The sequence below is a fragment of the Hippocampus comes genome, unplaced genomic scaffold (assembly GCF_001891065.2).
Source record: "Hippocampus comes isolate QL1 unplaced genomic scaffold, H_comes_QL1_v1.1 scaffold68, whole genome shotgun sequence".
Classification (NCBI taxonomy): domain Eukaryota; kingdom Metazoa; phylum Chordata; class Actinopteri; order Syngnathiformes; family Syngnathidae; genus Hippocampus; species Hippocampus comes.
Window position 1 is genome coordinate 4,914,510 of NW_017805625.1, and position 21,339 is coordinate 4,935,848.

At 44.0% G+C, this 21,339-nt stretch overlaps 1 protein-coding gene across 2 annotated transcripts in view; it reads right to left on the reverse strand.

Moving 5' to 3' along the window:
• grm2a (glutamate receptor, metabotropic 2a) overlaps window positions 1-20,955 on the reverse strand; it is a 28,777-nt gene extending 7,822 nt beyond the window's left edge. Inside the window, exons 1-2 of one of the 2 annotated variants that reach the window (XM_019880950.1) lie at window positions 19,212-20,955; window positions 10,948-11,711 (exon numbers count right to left, since the gene is read on the reverse strand). In XM_019880950.1, the coding sequence (XP_019736509.1) occupies window positions 10,948-11,475 (528 nt within the window). In that variant the 5' untranslated portion in view covers window positions 11,476-11,711; window positions 19,212-20,955. Of the gene's footprint in view, window positions 1-10,947; window positions 11,712-19,211 lie in introns of those variants that run through there. The other variant, XM_019880951.1, reaches the window with a different exon arrangement.
• Between the last annotated feature and the right edge of the window lie 384 nt (window positions 20,956-21,339).

Consider the following 21,339-nt stretch of genomic DNA (forward strand, 5'->3'; position numbering starts at 1 on the left):
CACACGCACACGCACACGCACACGCACACGCACACGCACACACACACACACACACACAAAATGACGTAAACTCCAGGAGTCAGATTTTCCTCTTGCCGCCCGTCATTATCATAACCAATTTATGGCTATTTCTGTCTCACCCGAGATGTTTCAACTGAAATGAAAATATAGATTGCCGAAACGCACGAGTGCACATTTCATAAAAGAGGTGAAGGAGCCAGGCCAGCTGAAGAATGCGTAAAGGCCTAATCATGCCATTTCCGCAGAAAATGGTAATTTTCTTTCAACGGGTGGCAAAGCAGGTTGGCAGCAGTGCGCTACATTTCCGCAGAAAATGGTAATTTTCTTTCAACAGCTTTAGCCGTATTTCTCAACGGGTGGCAAAGCAGGTTGGCAGCAGTGCGCTTGTTCTCGACAAACTCTGACCTGTAGTGCACACACACACACGTACACACAATTAAGCCAAAATCCACCTATAAAGTCATGAAAAATTGCACAGGAATTTTTGTTAAATTAATGTAGCAACGAGTAACCAAACGGCTGGAGTTGCCTTGTCGGAAGACTTTATCGATAATTTACAGCCTCTTCATTTTTTTTCCTCGAGGATGTTTCATTAATCAGATGCTGACTGAACTGTGAGGGATTTTAAATAAATGATTAACTGTCCGTAATTTGCTGGGATGGACATTTTTTTTTCCCCTCACTTCCTCTGTGGTGTGTGTGGACACATTTAGGCTTCCGTTGGTTTGTTAGCACAAAGGCAGTCGGAAGGCTGAGAGGGCTCCTGCAGGGAAGTCAAGGAAAGTTTTGGATAGATTTGAATTCACGTTAGTAAAATGAGATTGTTCATCAGTTCTACAAAAGGGTTGGGTTGGGATCACAGTTAGTGTTTGCGTTTAGTCATTGCTCAGCGAGTGAGTAACTGTGAATGGCCGTCTGTCTCTTTCTTTAGCCTGTGCTTGACTGGCAACCAATCGGGGTGTATTCCACCTTCTTGGTTCCAATTAAAAAAAAAATGCCGGGTTGTTTTCTTAACCCATTCATTTGCTGGCTGTGCATTTTGAGCAGACTGGCTCACATTTATCCAAGGTTGTGCTCAATTATTGCGGCTCATTTAGAGGACATGCCCACAGTGTTTGAGAGCAGTGAGAACTGCTTGATTTTTCACCATTTTTTTTAAGCCTCATTTGACACACTTGGCGATCATTCAAATTTGCCAGGGTTGTTCACAATATTCTTCTCTATCTCGTGTCACATTTTGAAAACATTGTTGATTTAAAATAAGCTCTAGCATATATACCAAACTTGCTTGCGTGGCACGTGAAACTCAAATCAATGCTAATATAATCACGTCAACGCCTATACAAGCAGTTGACAGTAAAGAGGTTATGGATTCTGTTCTCACAGCAATACAACTCTTTTCGAGGCTTTGCGGTATAAAAGAAGCGGAAAACAGAGAATAGTTCCTGTCATATTGTGATGATCTTTTCCGAGATGAAAATCCCATCTGAGCCTCCCAGAAGACCCGAGCGGAAGATGCAGCAGCTTCGCTTATCTGCATACATCTCCCCCCTGCATACCGTAAACGGCGTACTTTACAGTATGTGATCCAATGGCGCATTCTGAAACACACATTCCAACGGGGACAACATGCCAGTCGCCATTTGTTTATTTTTGTGAGCGTTGCCTGGTAGTTACGACCTGCGAGATCCACAAAACGAGGAATGTTTTTGATTAGATCCTGCCAGACGAAGGGCATCTCGTCGACTGCACGCTGCCGTCGTCTTTCACATCCCTCACGGAATGTCGCAGGCATTCAAAGCTCAACACACATTGAGCGCTTCCATTCAATTCACAAGGTCAGCGACCCTGATCTGACGCATGCAAAGCGAGTCAGATGATGAGACCAAAGTTCGGGGCGCGCTTGTTCACAACATTCTTCTCTATCCCGTGTCACATTCTGAAAACGCTGTTGATTTAAAATAAGCTCTAGCATATATACCAAACTTGCTTGCGTGGCACGTGAAACTCAAATCAATGCTAATATAATCACGTCAACGCCTATACAAGCAGTTGACAGTAAAGAGGTTATGGATTCTGTTCTCACAGCAATACAACTCTTTTCGAGGCTTTGCGGTATAAAAGAAGCGGAAAACAGAGAATAGTTCCTGTCATATTGTGATGATCTTTTCCGAGATGAAAATCCCATCTGAGCCTCCCAGAAGACCCGAGCGGAAGATGCAGCAGCTTCGCTTATCTGCATACATCTTCCCCCTGCATATCGTAAACGGTGTACTTTGCAGTATGTGATCCAATGGCGCGTTCTGAAACACACATTCCAACGGGGACAACATGCCAGTCGCCATTTGTTTATTTTTGTGAGCGTTGCCTGGTAGTTACGACCTGCGAGATCCACAAAACGAGGAATGTTTTTGATTAGATCCTGCCAGACGAAGGGCATCTCGTCGACTGCACGCTGCCGTCGTCTTTCACATCCCTCACGGAATGTCGCAGGCATTCAAAGCTCAACACACATTGAGCGCTTCCATTCAATTCACAAGGTCAGCGAGTCTGATCTGACGCATGGAAAGCGAGTCACATGATGAGACCAAAGTTCGGGGCGCGCTCCCTGTCAGTCACAAACGTGACTTTTCAGGTTTTAGAGTTTTGATCGTTCTTCACATATGATGTCTAGAAGAAGTCACCGAGGAGCTGAGATGAATGTATGTCTTGCAACGGCACAAATAGACAGTTCTGCCAAGCTGCTGAATAATCCAATCGTATTTGAATTATTTATGATTTCACAAGCACATTCTTTACTTTCCACCATGAATGATGAATTTTTCACCGTGTGGCTTTAGTGATACATTTTATCAGTGTTGTTCTTTGTTGGTCTTAGTTCTGTCATGTGTGTCTCTGTGTTTAAATACCTGGCATGATTTATGTATGCCATGAGATTGGCATTCATGTCGACCTGCACATGAAGGCGACTCTATAAAAAGGGCTATTTGTGCACGGATGAAAAGACACTCAGCTCATAAATCGGCACAAACACAACACACACGCACACATCGCATAGTTTGGGCTGAAAATGTCATTAAGTGCGGTGGCATCAGCAACTTTGTCTTTGGCTTAGAAATACCTGGCATGACTTATGTATGCCATGAGATTGGCATTCATGTCAACCTGCACATGAAGGCGATTCTATAAAAAGGGCTGTTTGTGCACGGATGAAAAGACACTCAGCTCATAAATCGGCACAAACACAACACACACACTCACACACGCGCACACATCGCATAGTTTGGGCTGAAAATGTCATGAAGTGCGGTGGCATCAGCAACTTTGTCTTTGGCTTATTGACCTAACTTTTAATTTCAATGTGTGTTCTTGTGGGGTCCTCTCAAGTCTCATTGGTCAAAAACTATTAGATACTTTGGCCCATGCTAAAAACAACCCATTTTCTGATCCGCTTTATCCTCACAAGAGTCACGGGGGGTGCTGGAGGCTATCCCAGCCGTCTTCGGGTATTAGGCGGGGACACCTTGAACTGGTTGCCGGCCAATCGCAGGGCACACAGAGACGAACAACCATCCGCGCTCACACTCACACACACCTCGGGACACCTTTGAGTGTTCAATCAGCCTGCCATGCATGTTTTTGGAATGTGGGAGGAAACCGGAGTACCCGGAGAAAACCCACGCAGGCCTGGGAAAACATGCAAACTCCACCCAGGAAGGCCAGAGCCGGGATCGAACACACAAGCTCTGCACTGTGAGGTCGATGCGCTAACCGCTGGACCACCGAGCCACCACAAGTCTTCGCACATGCCGTGACCAGGATTCGAACCACGATTGCTGCGGCCACAACGTAGGGTACTAACCACGACACGATCACGACCTATGCTATAAAATAAATAAATAAATAAATAACAATTAAGGATGTAGCCGCCATCTGACCATTTTTAAAAAATTCAGTTGAACTGACCTTTACCAGCAAACAAAAATTCATTATTAATGAATATTTAAGTGTTTGGCATTCCAAAAGTGTTCTTCAAATTTACCCTGGTGATTATAAATTTTTTGCCCAGGGACACCCTTCCTTGCCAGTGAGTCATACTTCGCATCACAGATCACTAAAGGGTAAAGAAAAATCGAGAGTGGATTCGCTTTAGCGTATAGAAATCAAAAGACAGGCTTGAGGCTAATGTTCCTGGATTGAAATATGAAATACTTCTGATTAGCCCACGCCTTTTGGACGCAGAGCCCTAAATGAGGAAAACGCTGATGAAATACTGACACTGTTGGACATCTTGAGAGATGAAAGAGTTTTTTTCTTTTGTAATTTATTGATGTTTTTGCATGCAATATCAGTATGCAAACAACCAGCTGAGTACTTCAAGCTTCACACCTGCTCTTTAAACACAGGAGAGGATTTTCATAGGAGAGTCATTAAAAGAGTCCAGATGGCCTCACAGACTTATTGAAAAAAAAAAAAAAAAGCACAAGCTACACGTCTGGCCATCACTCTGTTTCTGTGAAACAGGATTCTCATTTGATACCTCAACATCCTCCATGTGCATCTCCGCCAAAGAGCCAGACAGCCTGGCTGCAACCGCGGATGGGGGAAAGACAGGAACTTGCTTGCGAGAGTGTCACAGAACTTCGGCTCCACACGTAATTCCGTCTGTGCTCATGTAACAGCGGCGCGGCGAGGCCCGCAGCCAGCGCCACCTGTCAGTATAGCGCGCTCCCACCGTGTCTCCATGGTGATCAGGCTCTTTTAAATAATAGTCAAATTGCTTTAGAGCTGCTTGATCCTGAGGCGTAAACACTCTCACTTAAATTACAGTACACTTGATTTTGACAAAGGAAAAACTTTCCCAACGTATTTTTTTGCCATTACAAGTAACACTTGTGACTGTACGGCTGTTTTAATGTGTTATTTCACAGGTCCCCAACCCCCGGGCCGCGAACCGGTACCGGTCCGTGGGTCATTTGGTACCGGGCCGCACGGAAAGAATAAACAACTTACATAACTTCCGTTTTATTTATTTCAGAAGCTGAAAGATGTTTTATTTTGAAAAATTACCGGATTCTCTCTTCCCATGGGCTCACCACCTATGGGAGGGGCCAAAGGGGTCGGGTGCAATGCGAGCTGGGCGGTCCGATCAACGGCTCCAAAAGCCAGCTGTAGGGACGTGGAACGTCACCTCTCTTGCAGGGAAGGAGCCCGAGCTGTGCCGAGCAGAGAAGTTCAGACTGGATATAGTCGGACTTAGGCGTAAATACTCTCACTTAAATTGCAGTACACTTGATTTTTTTGCCATTACAATTAACACTCGCGACTGTACGGCTGTTTTAATGTGTTATTTCAGTGGCCCCCAACCCCCGGGCCGCGAACCGGTACCGGTCCGTGGGTCATTTGGTACCGGGCCGCACGGAAAGAATAAACAACTTACATGACTTCCGTTTTATTTATTTCGGAAGCTGAAAGATGTTTTATTTTGAAAAATGACCGGATTCTCTCTTCCCGTGGGCTCACCACCTATGGGAGGGGCCAAAGGGGTCGGGTGCAATGCGAGCTGGGCGGTCCGATCAACGGCTCCAAAAGCCAGCTGTAGGGACGTGGAACGTCACCTCTCTTGCAGGGAAGGAGGCGGAGCCTGAGCTGTTCCGAGCAGAGAAGTTCAGACTGGATATAGTCGGACTGGCCGCAATTCGATGATTGACTTTGTGGTTGTATCAATGGATTTGCAGCCGCATGTTTTGGACACGCTTCTATTTTATCTTATTTTGAAGGCACGTTTCAACGTTACCATAGTCGCATGTTTTGGACACTCTTCTATCTTATTTTGAAGGCACGTTTCAACGTTACCATAGCGACCACAGAGCGTTCCGGCTAGATAGGACGTTCCTCATGTCATGATTCGTGTTTATAATTATGTTACAAAAATACCACAGTTTTCCTGCAGGTCAAATCATATTATTTTGTTGTATTGATCCGTCACACCTTAAAGGCCGGTCCCTGAAAATATTGGCTGATATTAAACCGGTCTGTGAGGCAAAAAAAGGTTGGGGACCGCTGTGTTATTTTGTAACGACGGGATGTAATATTTGGAGTTACCATCGTGTAGTTTCTCGTATTAAAATCTTGTGACTTGTCATATTAAATTGTTGCAATTTAATGACACCCTTAATAACAAATTTAGTATATTCAATGCTAAATATGTCCAGATTAGTAATCCGGGCCCGTCGTATACACTGTACGATCTGCAGTGCTTCCATAACACATTCCAACAACACTATGCAGCCCAACATTTGCCAGTCGCTTTTTATGTTGACATCTTGAGTACTTGGTGCTCATTAATGTCAGCGTGGCTGCCTTTCAGATGGTATTGGCCCAATTCCAACTCAATGGCCCATTCACAGTTGCCCGGCGATAAACACGTTGTAAATTCAAGATGGCCGAAATCTTTGGCAAGCAAGCAATCTTCCCCTGTGAGCAGGGCAAGAGCTATGGTCGCCTTCAAAGTCCCTGTAAAGTGAAAATAAGTGTCTCGAGATGGCTAGCTCGCAAAAAGCACGCTGTATTGGTAGAAATGAGCCAGGTAATTATGACGGAGTTAAACTCGCAATCGCACTGGAGATGCGAGCAAAAGCGCTCAGTCCTGATTTAGTGGGCCCATCTTAGCCACACCCTAAAAATCAGGAAAACTCAAACTGTGGAAAAAAAACGAAACTACACAAAACAGTTTAACACTGTATCTCCACAAGTGAGACATGTTTTCAGCAATTATCCTCAAACATGTGGAAAAAAAGTCAAAGTTTGCTACGCAGGGGTCTTTTAAGGTTGAAATAAAAAAATAAAAAAATCAATCAATAAAATTACATATTTTATTTTGAAAAAGAGTGGACAGAAAGCGCTCCAGGTGAAACGGTTAGAGGGCACAAATATTCGTCAAAACACCCCAGGCGCTAACAATCCCGGCTCCTGCAGCATACATTTGGCGCTGTGCCCAGGAGCCTCAACAGGTAGAGCGGTACGTAAAAAAAAAAAATAGATGGATAGGTTTTGGCTGCCACTTCTCAAAAAAGAAAAAAAAATGTCCTCGAGACAGGCTCCCTGTGCTCTTGCCGCTGTTATTGAATGTAAAGTTAACTACTTGCTATTTACTTTAGGTTTTTTTTATTGTCTCGTCCTAATGTCGCGTTATAAATACAAGGGGCTCCAGCTCAGCAGTTTTTTCGGAATGACTCTCCACTGTATTTCTTTTTCAAAGGCCACATTTCATTCACTAATGTCTTCAGACATTTTATAAACTAAAGAAAACTAATGAAGTTGCGAGACCAGGGAAGGGGGGAAAAAAAAAAAGACTGATTCAACTTTGCTAAGCTAAAGAGGGACATCCATGGCGGGAAAGGCAACGGTGTCCTGTGGTGCACCTCAGAAAGATTCACTGGAAGCTCAGGCAGACCTCACGCTCATAATAGTACATCCATATATTACACCTAGACAAGGGCCTTCTCTAAGGACCCCCAGGTACAGGGTCTCACTAAAATTACACCTCGACTAAAGAGGGACATCCATGGCGAGAAAGGCAACGGTGTCCTGTGGTGCACCTCAGGAAGATTCACTGGAAGCTCAGGCAGACCTCAGGCTCATAATAGTACATCCATATATTACACCAAGACAAGGGCCTTCTCTAAGGACCCCCCAGGTACAGGGTCTCACTAAAATTACACCTCGTTCATCAAATCCCGGATTTCCAAACTGTCGTTTACATCGGGAATCCATTTATAGATGCTCTGGAAACTCTCCCTACATCATTTCCCAGGAGCTTAATATCTGTAGAATGCATGACTTTGCTCCACCATTAGGTTATCCGTTTGTTTTCAAAATATTTGTTCCACAGCTGTTTTAAAAGAAAACAAACAAACAAAAAAAAAGGATAGCTCAGAGGAACTTACGTGGCTATTTGAGGAAATAATTGATGGCTGATGTACAGATGTGGCTTGACAGTGACAAATATGGTTAATAAATTCTACATCTGAGCTCACGTGTTGTAAAAAAAGGATAGCTCAGAGGAGCTTATGTGGCTGTTTGAGGAAATCATTGATGGCTGATGTACAGATGTGGCTTGACAGTGACAAATATGGTTAATAAATTCTACATCTGAGCTCACGTGTTGTGCTGGCCTCCGCTGTCAACAAACCATAACTAACTGCAATTTGCTGACTTTTGACCACTGAAGTCAGGTCATCCATGAGCACGAGGGAAAAAAAAATCATCCAAGGAAATGTCATGGTTGGGTAGGCATGTATGTCGACGCCACACAAACATACTGTGTATGCTCCTCATTCACGGTGCCTCAATCAGTCACTTGATACATTGTTTGTTCGAACAAACAAATGCCTCAACCCAATTAAGACGCCTTCTTTTTTTGTCCCCCTCAGGAAAAAAACACAACAGCTGGTGTCTCTTCAAAACCGTCCAACTGCACATGGCCACATTTCCACCAAATGGTGCAGTTCGGTTTTGGTTTTTTGGGCCATGGTTCAGTAGGCCACACCCTGCCGAAATCCAATTTGCCTTCTCCACCGTGGGCTGGATAGATCAACACAGAAGATAGTCGCTTGAGCTCTTTAAATTGTATCAAATCAAAGCAACAGAACAGTGTGCAACTGAGCCCGTAGAGCAAAAATCTAGAAGCCCCCCGGCATTTTTTTTTTCTTACATTGTCTCCACCGATACACAAGTTTGTGCACAAATACATGAGAAATATGTAAATATCACGACAGGGTTGAACATTTTGTAAGCAGCATTCAAATAACAGCAACAATGTGTAAGTTTATGTCGAACAATGAAAATAATTCTGCGAGTGTGTTATTTGAATGCAATATTCTTTCAAGTAAAGTGAAGCCGACATCATCAGCTGAGGCAGCGGACGTGGTCCTCCGCTTGCCGGGTGGACCACTCGAAGTTTTGACGCTCCGAGGCGGCTTGACAGTATTTTTGGCTATTTCGACAGCAAGCTTCCACGTGAAACGCCGTCCCTTTCTCACAATGAGCCGAGATTACATCCATGTTAGCGCTCAAGACTCAAGACCCAATTAGCAGAGCTTTCATCACATCAGCGCGGAGGGAGCCGAGCGGGGCGCCGCCGCCTCTGAGAGGAAATCTGCCCGTCACAAGTCATCCTGTCAGCCAAATCTGCGCACAACATCTGCAGCGCGTCAGACTCTGACAGCGCTTCTGCTCAAGTGTGAATTACCGGGAAAGGGGGGAAAAAAAGCCATGCTCCAAATCAGATCAGCTAAGCAGGTAAACAGATCCTCCCAGTGAAAGCGATCGTCATTACCAACCCCGTGTTAACATCTCGCGAGGTGTAATTTTAGTCCGAATAGGCACTGTTGGGATCATCCATCGCGGTCTCTTTTATTCGGTGTATCTCGAGAGAGCCGCTGGGAACAGTTGGACGCCATTTGAGGGTTGCGCCAACTGATTACATGTTGATCATCCGTGCATCATATTTCGCTATCGCTATAACCCAGCGGTCCCCAAACTTTTTTTGCCCCAGGGACCTGTATTTCAGTATTTCAAAATTTCAATGTGTATTTCAATATTTCCAGGGACAGGCCTTGAAGGTGTGACACATAAATATGTAAGTTTATGTTAAATTAATAATTATTTTCATTTTATATTTGAGCATTGTGTTCTTTTGTGTTACAGTTAACTAGGTTATATTCCCTTTAATAATTGCTTAAACAAGTTTATGTTGATATTATATGATTGGTTAAGGAAACCAGGAAGTGTTTGTTGTTTCCGGGAAGGAGGTGTGTTCTTGTTCGTTCGTTCGGAGGTGCAGACGTTGGAAAAATAAAAAAACTGCCTTCAAAGGATTCCATCTCTCCTTTTGCCCATTTTTAAAGTAAAGCTATCCACCACTACAAAACTACGAACCCCTCGATTTACAAATATAACAAAATAATCTGATATAATCTACATGAAAACTGTGGTATTTTCGAAACATAATAATAAACACGAAACATGACACGAGGGACAACCTATCTGGCCGCAAAACTCTCTGGTCACTATGGTAAGGTTTAAACGTGCTTTCAAAATAAGATACAAAGTACATGAAAAATACGACTCACCATCGTCTCGTATTATGCAGAGTGGGCTTGGTGCATGGGAATCTCCCGTTGAGACAAATCCGGATTTTAAGTAGGACTTCGGATATTGTCTATTAAATGTAGCCTTCTTTTTATTGGAAGTCGTAGGCTCCTCTTCTGTCTCCTGGCTGGGCCTTTTCCCTTCCCAAAGGAACTTTCCAAAGACGTTTGTTTTTTTACTCATTTTGCTAGCAACCGTGTTCCGTTTTAGCGGTAACCTCTCACGTGACCTACGTCAAGACGGATGTAACGGAGAATCCGGTAAATTTTCAAACTAAAGCATCTTTGAGATTCCAAAATGAATAATACGGAAGTCATGTAAGTTGTCTATTCTTTCTGTGCGGCCTGGTACCAAATGACCGATGGACCGGGGGTTGGGGACGACTACAATAGCCTGTCGCGGCAAAACTTTGAGTGCGGATCACGATAAGGTTGACGCGTAGGCAATATGTAAACACTCAAGGAATTTGTCTTCCGGTGTTTTGAGCCACAATAGTTTGACAGCAGCATGCAACTACAACAAAAAGAATATTTAGGAAGTGACACCTAAGTACATATATGTTACTTAAACACGCAAAATCAGCCATCGTAATTCGTCTCTGCTTTGATGAATTGCACGTGCTGAATTCCTCTTTTTGCCTTGACCACTTGTACACAAAATTAAGAATTTAGTGCCTTTGGCAGACAGACCCAATCCTGGTTGTGCCTCGTCGATCAATACTCAAGTGCCTGTGACATCTAAGTGTGTACGTGCCTGTTCACCGGTACATACCTGAATAGAAACATCGCTGTAAGATCCCCCAATAACTCCAGAGATGGCCAAGGGGACTTCATCATGGATGGCGTAGGATCCATCGGGGCACGTGTACTCACTGTCGTCCACTTTGGTGAGAGAAGCCCTGACAAACTCAAGAGACTGCTCCAGAGCGTAAGTGTCCTTGGAGCACGTGTCCAGTATATGAGCTCCTAAACGAATCCCGGGCAAGATGCGCTCATCCCTGTTGATTTCATCGAGAGCGAGCAGCATGGCCTCCAGTCGTTGGATTCCTCGCTGAGCGTTGATCTTCCCGCAATCCTCTGTGGCCTCGCCTTTCTGGTGCACGGGGAAGAGACCGCCGATCATCAGATCTCCTTCCAGGGTGATCTCCTTTTTGGAGTCCGTGTTGTAACCGACCACAGGCAAACCCCGGGGAGCCTTGGCAAAGAGAGTCACGCTTATAAGCAGGAGGAGAATGCGGGACAGCCAGAGGGGTCGGGGCACAGGGCGCACCCCCGGCAATGGGGAGTTCCCCAATGACATATCCCTGGGCAGAGCAAGGTCCTCCTCCTAACTGTATTTTTTATTTTATTTTATTTTATTTTTTAGGTCAGCGTCTGATCAGTTTTGGATGTTGCCGCCTCTAAAGAAAAACACAGTGAGGCACAGCAGCAGCAGATCTCACAGCAGCGGTGTTTTTATTCTGACAGAAGCCATTGAAAGCATCAGTGTGATCCTCTAGCCGGGCCTCCTCTTCTGTGCTTTTTGGAGATTACAGCCTGCAAGATCAAACAGAGAGAAAGTCACTCCTAGTCTTAGATGCCACACAACAATTCCTTTGTCTTATTGCGGCCGCGGGGACCCCGGTGCTCCATTGCGTGAGCAATGATACGGTCGAAAGAAAGAAAAATGTATGCAGTAGCTGGGGGAAAAAAAAAGTACCAGTAACGCCATTATTTTTTATATTGATTTATTTTATATTGAGGGGTTCTTCCAATCAGGCTGTAAGCTGTTTTTGATAGTGCATCACAAGTTTTTATGTAGATAAGCCAACATTCTCAAAAAAAAAAAAAACTACTACCTTGGTGGAGACATTAATGAGCACTAAAGATCCTTAACAACCCACAAAGATGTCCCTCTAGTCCACTAAGGACTGCATGATAACCGCCACACTAACTGCAGTATTTATTTCCCCTGCAATGCAAAAAAAAAAAAAAAAAAAAAAGTCTATGCGCAACAAGTTTAAAGTGCCTACAGCTCAGTCCCCGTTTGTGCCGTTATACGGAAATCAGAGCGGTGAATTTTAGCAGAGTGCAGATTTTTAAAAGACATCTCCTCGGACTGAACATGGCTGGATGTACTATTTCAAGGTTTAATGCGTCAGCGTTGTATGCGGAGCTAAAGCAGATCCTGTTAATACACTGCAGAGGCGAAGGGTTATTGTTCTTGGTCTCTGCTTTTTTGTGTCAGTTGCCAGGAATCCCAGCGGCTTAATTAAGCAGCAGGTTGACTGTGGGTAAAGTTATTCGCAGAGTAAATCGTTGAGCCAAAAGGATTTGTATCATATCCAGCGTCTCGGCAAATCAACTTGACAGACATGCAAATAATTCACTCGCTGAAGTCGGATCATAGATGCTAAAAAGAGGGATGTGAAGGAATCAGTGAGAATGGCGTTGCAAAAAAAAAAAAAAAAAAAAAAGCCGGCTGCCCATTAAAACAAAATAAAAACTCTCAACAGGAGTCAAGACTGCAGACAGGATTCTTTTGGGGTTTCCTCTGTTTTTCCTCTTCTTCCTCCATCCCTCTCCTTCCCCTGCTCGTTGTTTCCATGGAAACGGAGACGGAGAGGGTGAAGCGGCGAAGTGGAATGCGGACCAAGAACAAGTTGGTGTGTCTGGCCATGCATGGTGCTCGGTCCTCTGGGGGGGTGAACCGGCAAGCATGTGTTGAGTCAACTGGCCCCGACTCCACTCACGGATTCTCGTCATTAACGGAATGGCGAAAACTATCGCCATCTCATTTTTATTTTTAATCTTTTGGAAAGCACTGATGTATATAATATTCTTCCCTGTCACCGGTTCTGCTTCCCAAGTCCTTTCGGCGTGGTTGCTTGGTTACGATATCATAAAAAAAAGTGATGCAAGGCAACTGCATGTCAATGTCATTCGCCCTATGCTGGTGTTACCTTGGTTATGAATGCTACTATTCATGAGTTACACTCAACAAATGACAGGTTACCAACTCACTTCTCTTCAGTCAGCGTTCATTTACCAACTCACTTCTCTTCAGTCAGCGTTCATACGCTCTCTATTCGACTGAGTCGAATGGAAAACGCCAACCGACAGCGAAGACAAGCGTCATGCTTCTTGCCTGGCGGCTGGCGTGGTACTTTTAATGAGAAATGAGAGGTGGCGTGTTGCATTAGACACAGCGTGCGGACGTCAGACTTTTCATTCGCTCCCTCAGCAGTTTGTCAACAAGTGGAAGTTCACGGCGTAAATGGGTCAAGTCACTTCTCCTTCCCTCGAATACAAAAGCACCAGCGGCCGGGAGTGCGAACGTTGTTAGACAAGAACATTCTTTAATGTTTGGAGTGCAGAATGCGCACTGCAGCTCGCCGAAGTCTGACGCTTTGCCTCGTTAGACACATGGGCAGTCAAACTAAATTATTGGGAGGATGTTGACAAAAATGTTCTTTTTTAATATACTAAAGGGGATATTGTAAGACAGCACAAAGACTCAAGAAACAATGGTGACAAAAAGGATTTGTGGCTGTCACATTTGCAGCCTCTTTCCCAAATGTCCGCACCCCAGGAGGCCTTCAAGCTCAGCGGTAGATTCTCTTTCTCCTTGCTGTTTTTGTGCCCTCCTACTTCGGTGCTCTTCTGGTTTATTTCTCTTGGCGTTCTTTCAAGGAATGGTTTCTTTCCTGAAATACATTTTGGGAAGATTGTCCGTTTAACCCTTTCAGGCGTCCTGTAACCTGATAACATGAGAAGCCTGAAAGGGTTAAAGGGGAAGTTAACCCTCAATTTTTTTTTTCTTGTCGAAAAGTCTAGTCAAAACATGGCATTCTGATTAATATTGCGTGTGTGGAATAAGTAAAATCCATTCAAATCCACCCATTTTTGTCCACATGACAAGGGACGGCCATTTTGCCACTTGCTGTCGACTGAAAATGACATCACAGTTGCTCAGGGCTCAGTGAACAACCAATCATGGCTCAGCTTCAGAAAACTAGTCAGAAATGAAATGGAAATGGAATCAGAAAGCGACAGCTGTGAGAGAAATGTGCTTATTCCCCGACATGTTGTTTGTGGTTCAAAATGACAATTTTCTGTTGCGGCAAGGTGGCATGTGAGCGAGGGTCAGTTGGCAGATGTGTGTATATCCAACGTATGGGATTCATGCGATGAATATTGATCTAACATACAGTCGCAGAAAATATAAGCACATTCTGAAGACATTTTTCTTTCTTTCTTGAGCTACTGTGCCTGCCCTAACGCACAGGTAACATTTTTAACGCCAGCTGAACAATTTATTCATTAAAAATAAATAAATAAATCACCTCATTGCACCTCAACAAACATCGCAAGCAGCATGTCATGTTTCATTTATTGGAATGTTTAGTTGTCTCATTGTTCGGTCATGAACCGACTATATTTTGCATTTCCACGACATGCATAAAAATGATTTTTTTTTTGTAATGAATTTCTACTCGATTTCTACTAAGCCCTACTCAGTTACGGACACCAAGCCAGCTGTTCATTGTTACTTTTACAAGGTTATGAGTCCAATAAAACACAAGACGCTGGTGCCCATATACATTTAAGATGTAATATCCAACCAAGGATTATTGCCTCCCCTTTTCTGCTCCTGTGTGACCGTCTCTACTTTCTTCAGCAGATGGCCTTTTTTTTAATTCAGGAGCATAAATCCCAGCAGCCAATTCCACACTTCAAGCCAGACTGTGTGAAGGAATGGCAAAAAAAAAAAAGGGGGGGTGGGCACGAGAAAAGCAGTACAGAAACAAAGGAGCAGAAGTGAGTTGAAAAATGAGAGAAAGAAAATTGTGGTAAGGGTTTGAGAAAGATGTAAAAAAGTTAAAAAAAAAAAAAAAACACGACGACCTCCAGAAAAACACATTGTGTGCATAGAGACAGAAGACTTAAAGGTCTTGAGTGGGCGGGTGGGTGAGTGGAACTTGTTAGTAGAAAGGGCAGATGAACAACCCGCTGCTGTTGCCGACATTACGCACGAGCAAAATGCCACACAGTAGACATGAGGTTGAAACACTTGCCATCATTGAAAATTTCTATGTTTGCTTGTGGACTCAAACTAGGTCAACGAATTCACGCCAAATGACGCTCTTATTCCAAATATTGTATATATCATTTCCCCTTGAGATACTGTTCAACTTCCTTGCTTTCCTTGAAAGTCACTATATGAATCCAAGTTATTTAGTCATTGCACACCGGATAGAAAACAAAATCACTTCAGCATTTGTCACTCTCCGTGAGAGAAGTTAACATCTTGAACTTTTCAAGGTGGCTGTCATCATCTCGCGTCTTCTCTAGAATGTGCGAACTGCAGAAATCACCTTTGAGACGCCAGGTTGATTCCATGCCGCCTGCAGCCATTGGGTTCAAAACCAGGAAGCGCCTCCCAGAAATAAAGCATGCGACCTTTTGCAATAAGGCCAAGGACACAATTAGCAACGAGGGGCTTGAAGTAAACTGTGTCATCATACGTCTCCACCCGGTCGCCATGGTAGCCACATTATACCAAGTCAAGTGGACCCATCCTTCACACCTGTCCTTGCTTTCAAACTCACACCGCCAGCATTCATTCTCCACCTAGAAAAAGTGTGTGTGTGTGTGTGTGTGTGTGTGTGTGGGGGGGTCCTTTGCAAATTTCCTCATCCTCCTTCACCTCCCAGGAGCCCCATTCCACCTTCCTCATCAAACATTCATCCTCTGGCCGTGTCTCGCACAGATCGTAGCTGCAAGAAGCAGCACTGGTCTCAACTGTGTGATGGATGGATGGCACTTTTGTTTCTGAGGGTCGCACACTTTTTATTGACTTCTTGGAGGGGGCAGGGGGGTGCATTGGCCATCACGCAATCGTAATCATCAATGGGGGTCCTAACCCTAACCCTGATCCATGAACCTAAGCCTAACCCAAAACTTTAACCCAAACCCTAACCGCTGACCCTGACCCCTAACCCTAAATCTAACCCCGCTAACCCGAACTAAACCCTAACCCCTCCAACCCAAACCTAACCCTAATTCATGTCATGCCTGTTTTGTGTGAATGTGAATGGCAATTTTTCTGTATGTGCCCTGTGATTGAGTGGTGGGAACGTCATGTCTGTTTTGTGTGAGTGTGAATGGCAATTTTTTCTGTATGTGCCCTGTGATTGAGTGGTGGGAAAAGCTCATTTCGATGGATTTTATTTTTGCCCTTCATTGTCATAATTTTAGAAGGGAATCAGATGAAAAGACCAGTTTCCTGTACTCATGACTGCACTTTTTGCTCCTCGACCCCAAAATATGGCGGACGTGGTGCAGCAAAAACTAACAGGCCACAACATTAGGTACAGCTGTACAATCTAGTTAATTTAACACAATACCATCTGACAGGTTTGAAGGGACAGATCATAATGTGAGCTCTTTCCAAAATATGATGGTTACCTCATGACTGAGGGTTATCATTATGCCTTTATGATCATCTCAATGAAACGTGAGCGTCATTTTTATTTATTTTTTTTGGTTAGGTTTTTTTTTTCTCCAAGTTTTCGATAGAGCTCCTGCATGGGATCTGGTTACATACAAGACGTTTATGTACAGTGCATTTTGTCCCCGGAAATGCATCCCCCCCGCCATCATTTCAAAGCATTGTAAGGGTTAGATAAAAGGAAAATAAGAGGAGTTCAACGGCAAGTATGGAATTTGAAGCTAATGCTGCTTGCTCTGCTTGAGTCACAATCTTAAAGACGTTAACAGAAAATCAACCACCTCAGTTTCTTTCAATGAACATTTTTTTAGCATGGCTTTTGTTGACCTAAACTGATCATTTCGGAGTGGTCTCGTTTATTTATTTATTTATTTATTCCTACGAAGTTGTGTGTATATGTTTTGCATCATGTGACTTACTAAACTTAAAACATGATTCACCTTTCAACTTGACTAGAAGACATCAACTTCCTCCTCTTTTATGACAAATTCCAGACAAGCGCAATAGTCTATCAATGATCCTCAAAATGTGGTTCATGTACCACGAGGAGTGCGTGGGCTCTCCCTAGTGGTACAGGAAAGAATAATGGCATTCACTATTCATCCCTCCATCCATTTTCCAATCCGTTTATACTCACAAGGGTCGCAGGGCCTGCTGGAGCCTATCCTAGCTGTCTTCAGGCAGTAGGCGGGGGACACCCTGAACCAGTTGCCAGCCAATCGCAGGGCACACAGAGACAAACAACCATTCGCGCTCACATTCACACTGAGGGACAATTTAGAGTCCTCCATTAACCTGCCATACATGTTTTTGGAATGTGGGAGGAAACCGGAGTACCCGGAGAAAACCCACACAGGTACGGGAAGAACATGCAAACTCCACACAGGAAGGCCCGACCCGGAATCGAACCCTTCACTTCTGCACCGTGAGGCGGACACTGTAACCAGTCGCTCACCGTGCGGCCTGCATTCAATATTCATTTATTCAAAACATGCAGAATTTAAAAATATATAGCTTCAAACATGTTTCGCGACAATTTATATTGAACTGTGCAACATATTTTGAATCGAATCGTTATTTAAGCATTTTTTTCCCCACTATATTAAAGTGTAGTGTTCATTTTGAACCCGTGATAAGTGTTTGGTTGGCCGACAGTACTGTAATATTAAGCTGTACTTTATAGGAATAAAACCTCAGCCTGCTACACAGTATCACAATGTCGGTCATGAGGTGGTATGCTTGCAAGTTTGTTCTGCTGTCACTCACTGTTAAATTTGACATTGGAGAGCGGACTGAAGCGCATTATCAGAAAAACCCGCGCGCACATAATGCGATAGTCATTCAATGTCAGCACACGCGCTACTTTGAAACAAGCAGACAGACAAGAAAGTCCGTCATCGGAAACCTTCGGCACCTTCACACCTCACCTATAAGTGTTAGTTTTTTTTGTTTTTTTTTTTCCAGGCGGCATTTTCTCACTGCAAGTATGGACCCCAATTATTAGATACATATATTTTTTTTCAGTTCATTTGTTTTTAAAGAATGCACAGAGCATGAACAATCCTGTACATCGACGTGAGGATCTGTTATTGACTACATAGCAGATGTTGCGTGGGCATCAGGTGCGCAAGAGAGCAATAAACACACACGTGCAATCAAGTGGAGCTCACTGACTACTATTGCATATAGAGAAAACCCGAATAAATACATGCAGTCCAAATGGAAGCCGCTACAAAAACAAACAAACAAACAAAACTATGTGGTCAATCAAAAGAAACAATACAGGATGTATTTTTATGTTAGCGAGCATTCAAGACACTCTGCTCGTCATTTCAAATGTAACAGGTGACAATGGTGTGGGGGGGGGGGGCTTCACATGATGGCAGCGGAACGCACAACCTTTTTTTAAATAATTCAGTTCCCCAGAAGCAACATCTTCTCCCCGCAAGTCGTCATCGTCCCACACAAATCCTTTGGGTTTCATTCCTTTACGGATTTGTTAATGGGTGATTCAAACAAAACGATTCGTTGCTTGCAGGTATTTCCAGGCTCGTCTCTATATGTTCACTTTAAACCTGATAGACCATTTTGCCGTGCTTGTGTTCCATTTTATTAGGTGGGGGAGGGGGGGCGGTAATGATTTTATGAGTACTTTAACTCCTCAGCCATGAGCAGCAACAAATATCATTTATTTGTTTGCCTTTTCCCTGCTATTCAAATATTTATTTTAAAAATCCAAGTTTAAAAAAAAAACATTTGTCTAAAGAGCTTATTTAAAAGAACAATTTGATTTTTTTTACGTGTGTGTGGTTGAACGCACCCGCAAATAAAAACACAATCTCTGCAGTCCTATAATACAGTATGTATTATGTACGTCATGAGAGCATGTCAAGAAGCTTCACCCACAACCATTAAGAGTCTACTTTAGTGCTCAGCAGAACTTAAGAAAAAAAAAACAGAAACAACAAAACGAAGGAGCGAGAGAGAGAACGGGAAAGAGAACCAACCACACATTGGCATGTATCCATCAGACTTTTTCTTACCTGTGCGCGTTTCCTCAGCTTCTAGCGGACAGGACGAGCAGCGCTGAGGCGGTGGACATCCTCCGGATCGCTCTCGGAAGTGCGGAGCGAATGAAAAGGTGCAAAGGAGGAAGGCGGGCCAAGTTGAGAGGAAGAGAAAAAGGCGCGCCTGGTTGTGCCGCTGTCCGTGGTGCTGCATACGAGAGCCGCCCCAAGCTCCTGCAGCCTCCGAAGTCACATTTCACCCTCGACTCGCAGCGCAATCGACGCCCACTTAATGATCCGACAGCGAGGGGAGGGAAAGAGCCTTTTTAAATAAATAACGCGAGAGTTGGGAATTGACCTGTTTTATTGCGCAAACTGGGAAATTGCACCTGTTACTCCGCAAGCTGCCGAATTGATCTTTTAGACAAATGCGAGCCGGACTGCAGATGAGCGCGCCCGGCAGCAAGGTTGATGCAGTGGAGAGATCATCATTCTAAGTGCGAACTAGGTTGTGGTGGAACATTTAAAGCTCCGAACACACCATCCGAATGCGAGTAGAGAAGCTCTGCGAGTTGGGAGTCGCCTTCCACCCCCCCCCACTCCACCTCCTATTTGTGCAAAAAATGTCTCTTTAGAGAATACTCATTTTTAATTTGGGCTCCACAAACGCGTTGTGACACATCTCGTGACAATGTGAGGTCAGTCCCAGTTGGCCGAGGTGCGCGCGGGGGTCGCACGTCTCCCCCTCCTGCCAAAAACAAAGCTCGAAAAATGTGACAGTCTGAAATGCGCTCGTCGGTTTCCTTTCTCCTTCTCTGCCAGAGATCTCATGAGATTAATATTTAACATCGCAGGGAGGCAATCATCTCCTTGCACTGGAAGCCCGAAGACAGCCCAGTGGGTTTCACGATTAATTAAATCACTTGTTGGCCCACTATGTCATCAGCGCCTCTCCCAGACTGACTTTCATGTTTAGCCTCAGGCTGGACTGCACGGACTCAAGTGTGGAGGACATGCTGTGAGGAGGACACGCAAGAGGACACTTCATGTAGAAGATATGGTGTGGGGACATATAGTGAAGTGATTATTGAGGACGTATAGTGAGGACAGGTCTGGAGGATAAGTAGGGGAGACATTTATATGGACGACCTGAAGGTGAAGGGCATGTAGGGTGCGAAGCATGTGTGGCTTACATAGTGAAGACATACAATGCAACGGTGCCCCGGATGTGAGATTTCAGATGATTTTTTTTTTTGTCTTTTGCCTTGAGAGCAAAACTTTGAGATTGGAGCGGTGTATGGTGGCAGGGAACTCAACTAGAGCCACTCACAATTCTTCGAAAATGATGCATTATGTTGTTGGTTGCTACTCAGGGGGCGGAGCTACGTGGTGGCCAAGTATCCGCCGCCGTTGGCTGCTCTGCATGCACCCCAATATCTAAAAAAAAATTGATACAAGTGATTCTGTGGTGCTGCTATTTGTAGCTAATATTAGTAGCTGATATTAGTTTCCAATCAACATAGCGGAGAAGTTATTGTTTATCACATCCACGGTCAATGTTTTCACAAAATATCAATCTTGCCTATGCAAGCACTCTCACAACACAAGCAGGAACAAACACACTGATTGCAATTACGAAAGATCGTTTTGTCATTATGCTTCTAAGACTGACTGATCCATCGATCAGTAGTTTGCAAAACGATTTTGCATATGTGTGCATTTTATTTCATGCAACCCTGACTGTGGATATTATGACAAACAATGACTTCACACCCAAGTGCAATGTGTGGCCCAGACACACTGGACGGACTTTGAGTTGTGGGGTTCCAGGCGTCTGTGCAAAAAAACTGCTTGACTGGATGTGGTTGCAGCCTAATTTCAACGATACATAAAAACTACTTCAGTTAAGTCATCCTACAGAGCAGAGAGAATGTAGGCCATTGAGGATTGCTGCATGTTCTGTATGTGTTGCTGCTCCATGTTTGGTTTATATGTACAGTAACATCCATGCTCATTCTCATCTGCAGCATATCTCATTATGTTAGCATTAATTAAGATAACGGGCAATAATTACACAAAGATTAAAATGCACTCATTAGTTTTTCACTGCCATCGAAATCTGTGTTACAATTATACTGCCCCTGGTGGCCATAATGTGCACACC